The sequence below is a fragment of the Elephantulus edwardii genome, unplaced genomic scaffold (genome assembly GCF_000299155.1).
Source record: "Elephantulus edwardii isolate Elephantulus edwardi_28Jun2011 unplaced genomic scaffold, EleEdw1.0 scaffold00031, whole genome shotgun sequence".
Classification (NCBI taxonomy): Eukaryota; Metazoa; Chordata; class Mammalia; order Macroscelidea; family Macroscelididae; genus Elephantulus; species Elephantulus edwardii.
In genome coordinates, this window is record NW_006399781.1 from 18,454,010 (window position 1) to 18,459,226 (window position 5,217).

At 38.5% G+C, this 5,217-nt stretch overlaps 1 protein-coding gene across 1 annotated transcript in view; it reads left to right on the plus strand.

Moving 5' to 3' along the window:
• Positions 1 to 3,856, plus strand: part of TMEM66 (transmembrane protein 66) — an 18,055-nt gene extending 14,199 nt beyond the window's left edge. The window contains exons 3-6 of the mRNA XM_006884176.1: positions 1 to 134; positions 412 to 553; positions 1,523 to 1,653; positions 3,831 to 3,856. Coding sequence (XP_006884238.1) covers positions 1 to 134; positions 412 to 553; positions 1,523 to 1,653; positions 3,831 to 3,856 — 433 coding nt within the window. The remainder of the gene's footprint in view (positions 135 to 411; positions 554 to 1,522; positions 1,654 to 3,830) is intronic.
• Positions 3,857 to 5,217: the final 1,361 nt, after the last annotated feature.

The window sequence follows — 5,217 nt, forward strand, 5'->3', positions numbered from 1 at the left end:
TTATAAACTGTTCCTCAGTGATGGTCAAGATTCTCCTCCACCGTATTCTGAATATCCTCCATATTCCCACCAGTATCGGAGATCCAACACCATGGGCGGATTCTTTCCCCCAGGCTTTAAACCCGAGTTTACAGGTATGTTTCTATAATCAGAAACAATAATTGGGGTAAATGTGAGGTAGTGTGCCTTTTGTTGGTTTCTGAAATAGAAAATGATTGTATTAGGAAACCAAAGCAGGTTTGCTTTCTCACTTCTTACTTTCAACATCTTTTACCCCTTTTGTTGGACTTCTTTATACAAAGTACATTATGATTATTGTGAACATGTAGTGTAAACAATTGAAATGCCTTTGTTTTTGTAGACTGAGTTATATTTAAATGAGGCTACATAATGAATACTTTTTATTTGAAGGATCAGGGAGTACTGGGCATGGTGAAACTTCTGGTTTTGGCAATGCTTTCACAGGACAGCAAGAATACAGCAATTCAGGACCGGGCTTCTGGACTGGACTGGGAACTGGAGGACTATTAGGATATATGTTTGGCAGCAGCAGGTAAGCTTTTAATTTATGTGACTTGGTTATTAATTCAACTTTTCTCTAGAGGCTTCTTTTTTTTACCTAAGAAAAAAAATTACGGTGGCCTTGGCCTCCTAGGTCTGGTTCTGTTAGGAGGAGATGTGGGAATCAGTTTTCAGAGATGCCCTGAGTGACTTCTGTTGATAACATAACTCCTTTGGTAGAGCCTTAGAGCAAACTTTCATCAGAGGCAAAAGGAGCTAATGTTCTGGCTAATCTAGATATAAAGACACTGTTTCTCATTTGGTTCTTGAGGCAGTAATGAGTTTTTAAAAAGCTGCCCAGAGTGTTACCTTCATTTTTTTCTCCTTTTCTTTGAAAAATCAATCTTTTAGTGTTATAGTAAATTCCAAGTTCAATTGGAAGGTAGAATTTTTAAATTTGCGTCACGGATAAACACATTTTTAGGTTGAATAAGTGACAGTAAAAAGGTAGGTTTATTTTATTTCATGTGTCATAAAAGTTATATTATAGGTACCGATCAATATTATATATATGATTTTCTTTAAATTTCTTCCTATGGCATTCTCATTGAAACTATGAGGTAGAATCTCGTTTATTAACTTATTTGATGTCAGTGAATATGAGAAGGCAAGAAAGCATATATTTGGACAGTATTCTGTTTTAGTGTGAGAATGATAAGAACAGGGGTAGATAGAGCTTGGAGTAAAATTTTGGAATGTTTTAAGTATTTAGTTTGGTTGAGTTTAAATTTTATTTGAATAGAAATTCAGAAAGCACTTACCCTGGCACATTCTTGTCCTGTGGCAGTGACCACATCAGTAACAGAAATGGAAAAACAGTAATCCTGATAGACAAGCATTCAGAAAAAAAAGCACATACTAGGAGATTTTGTTTTTTCTCTGATGGTTTAGGAATAAGCATATATTTAAGAATTATAGCTACAAGAAAAAGACATACTCATATTTTTAAATCTTTCTTTAGAACAGCAACACCATTTTATGACTCATGGCGTTATCCATCTTGGCCTCGGTCATACTACTCCAGCACATGGAATAGTCGTGCTTACTCACCATTTCGTGGAGACTCACAAACAGGAACCAGAACAGCTTCAGGTAAGAACAGTCAATGTAGAGGTTCCTTTTCAATCTCTATGCTGAGCAAATAATTCACAAAGCTTGACTCTCATGAAGAATATGGCATAAGAGTGGAGGAAGATTCATTAACAACCTGCTTTACACAGATTATACAACTTCACTGAAAGTGAAGAGGAATATGAAAACACTTGCTGAAGAAGATCAAGGACTACAGCTTTCTTTATGGATTTCATCTAACATCAAGAAAACAAAAATCCTAACTATAGGACTAACAGTCAACATTGTGATAGCTAGAGAAGGGATTGAAGCTATCAGTGATTTCATCTTGCTTGGATCAACAGTTAACATCCTTGCTACAGCAGTCAGGAAATTAGGAGATGTATTACATTGGGCAAGTCTGCTGTCCTTGTCCTTCTGACCTCTCCAGAATGCCAAGGAGCAATGATGTAAGTTTGAAGATTAAGGTATGCAGGATTTAGGTCATGTTGTTGTTGTTATGTGCCGTCGAGTCGCTTGCGACTCATAGCGACCCTATGTACAACAGCCCTAAACTGTGCTCTGTCCTGTGCCAATCTCATGGCCCCTGACACACCCATCCCGAGTACCACAGTCACTGAATCAATCCACCTCATAGAGGGTCTTTCCCTCCTGCGCTGTCCCTCCACTCTACCCAGCATGATGTCCCTCTCCAAAGACCTGTCTCTCCTTACAACATGTCCAAAGTATGTCAGGCGAAGCCACAGAATCCTTGCCTCCAAGGAGCAGCCTGGTTTAACCCTCTCTAGGATGAATCTGTTTTCTTAGCAGTCCATGGTACATTCAGTACTCTTCTCCAGCACCACGGCTCAAAGTCATCAATTCTCCTTCTATCCTCCCTAGTCATTGTCCAACTCTCTGATGCATAACAAGTGATTGCAAAAACCATGGCCTGTATCAGGCGCACCTTAGTCTCTAGAGAGACACCGTTGCTCTTGAGTATTTTGGAGAGATCCCTAACCGCAGACTTTCCCATCGCAATACGTTTTTTTATTTCCTGGCTACTGGTGCCAAGCGTGTTGACCGTGGAGCCGAGCAAACTGAAGCTGTGAACAATCTCAATCTCTTCGCCATCCATCCTGATGCTACCGATTGGTCCAGTGGTGAGAATTTTTGTCTTCTTGACATTGAGCCTCAGTTCATATTGAAGGCTGCAGTCCTTGACCCTCTGCAGTAAGTGCATGAGGTCCTCCTCAGTTTCAGCGAGCAGGGTTGTGTCATCTGCATAACGCAGATCGTTGATAGATCGTCCACCAATCCTAACGCCATGCCTCTCCTCATAGAGCCCCGCCTCTCGGATAATTTGCTCTGCATACAGGTTGAAAAGGTATGGAGACAGGACACATCCCTGGCGTACACCCTTCCCAATTTTGAACCATGCAGTGTTGCCCTACTCTGTTCTGACGACTGCCTCTTGGTCCAAGGATAGGTTTGACAGTATAACTTGACAGACAAGTGCTGTACCAACTGGAACAATATTTTTCCCAAATACAACTACCAATTTGGTTTGCATCTCTAATAACAACCCAGTCTTCACACCGGCCAGTGGGCTCCAGGCTTTTTAATCACAAAGTCCTGCCCACTGGGCCCTGATTGGTTTGCACAAGAGGCTTCCAGCCCACAACTGATTATTATATCCAAAAGACCGGTCTGCTTCCTCCTATTAGAAACGGACTGCTTCAGACAAGGAGCTACAACAGGGGAGAAAAAGTCTGTAACTCTCCCCCACATTGCTTCTAATCGTTGCTGGCGTTGTGGGGTGAGAGGTCATCGTTTGTGCTCCATCAGCTTCTGCCTTTTTGACTTGGGCCTGAAAAGTGTATTACCTGTACTGTTGTCTCCATTATAAAACACACATTTGGTTTTCTGACAAAAAGTTAAATATGCATTAAAAATATGTTAATATAGAAGGGATGAAGTGTAATAAGCAAGCATGTCTGATAATGTAAACTTTGTGATAATTGAGAGGGTTATTAGGTGTTGTGAGGAAGCTTGCATTATGTCCTTTATAACTGTTCCTATGGGCAGCTTATTCTTTCCTCATTTTATATTCTCTTAATTTACTAACAGTGCAGGTAGGTGTATTACTCTTGTAATTTTATAAGCAATTTTTATATATTTGGAAGCAACTAATGGACATTTTACTCTTCTCGTTCTAGGTTATGGTGGTACCAGAAGACGATAAGAAAGAAAAGTTTCCTGCCTTTTCATAATTTTATCTCTCTCTCAAAAAAAGTACTACCTGCTAACAGCTAAGGAAGAGAGATAATAAAAATTTCTGTGATATTTTGTCCTGTATAGCTTTTTGTATTATTTGAGGCCAAGAGTTGATAATGTGACAAAATAGTAATGTATAGAAATGTGTGTGTAAATGTAACATGCAGATGTATATTGCAGCTTATAATAGTGCTGATGGTTCTGGAGTGTCCGAAATATGTGGTTTAACTTCTAAAACATATGATACCAAAAGAAGCATTCAAAGTGAAGATTTTATGCTGAGTACAGAACATTTCTGTCTTGAGGATTTAGTTGATGAATCAGTACTTCCAAGGTAATAGTGACAGTTACTCTATTTGGTACCATGGTTTGCTGTTCTTCAAACATTTAAACAAGCTTTGGATTACTACATATACTAACTTGTGGGTTTTGACCATCTGATCTCAATCACCTTGAATCCGTCCGTTTTGGCTGTGGAGGTAGACTTTCGGCAAATGAGAATTAATTTAAAAGGAGAAAATACGCATCTGGAAGTTATGAATGATTGTACGCTGACAAAATATTCAGCACAGGCTATTTAATAGTAAAAGCATGCAGCTCTTTCTAGAATTTCAAATATTGTAATTGTTTTAATCAGTAAAATGACTGAATAAAAAACCAAACACGAATTCTAGGGTTTGTTCTCATTCCTTTTATCAGCCTTGACACAAATTGGTGGGTTTTATTTTTTAAAAAAACACTTGTTTTTCTCAAAGGAGGACTTAAGCAGAAGTTTTGTCTCTAAGATTTTCTCATGTTAGTCATTCAATGTATTCCCACTATCTTCTTTTAAGATCATTTCCTGGATCGTTCAAGATTTTGCCCATTGCATACCTAAGTGTTTTAACTCGAAGCTTGGGTTTGTTTTTCAGTTCTTTCAGCTTGTGAAATGCCAATTCTAGATCTCTGCACATTTTGTCATAATCTTTTGCTTTGTCTTTCTGAGCAGCCCTTTGTAATCTTTTCAACTTCTATTTCAATATTTTTTTTTTTACTTCTCAACAGTCTAGTCTACCAATTTTTAGGGTCTCTTCTGACATTCAGCTTGGTTTTTTTTCTCTTGTCTTTTTAGTGACCTTTATTGTGATATTTCAGGAAGTACCATGATCAAGAGTCAATGGTAATGAATCAAAAAGTTCAAACTGTACTGAAGACATTGGCAAAAATTAAGGCCCTAGGAATTGATGAAATTCCAACGGACATGTTTTAAATCACAATTGCAGTCTAGGATGTGCTCACCAGTCTGCTAGAAAATTTGGAGGATAGCTTCCTGACTGGAAGAGATCCATA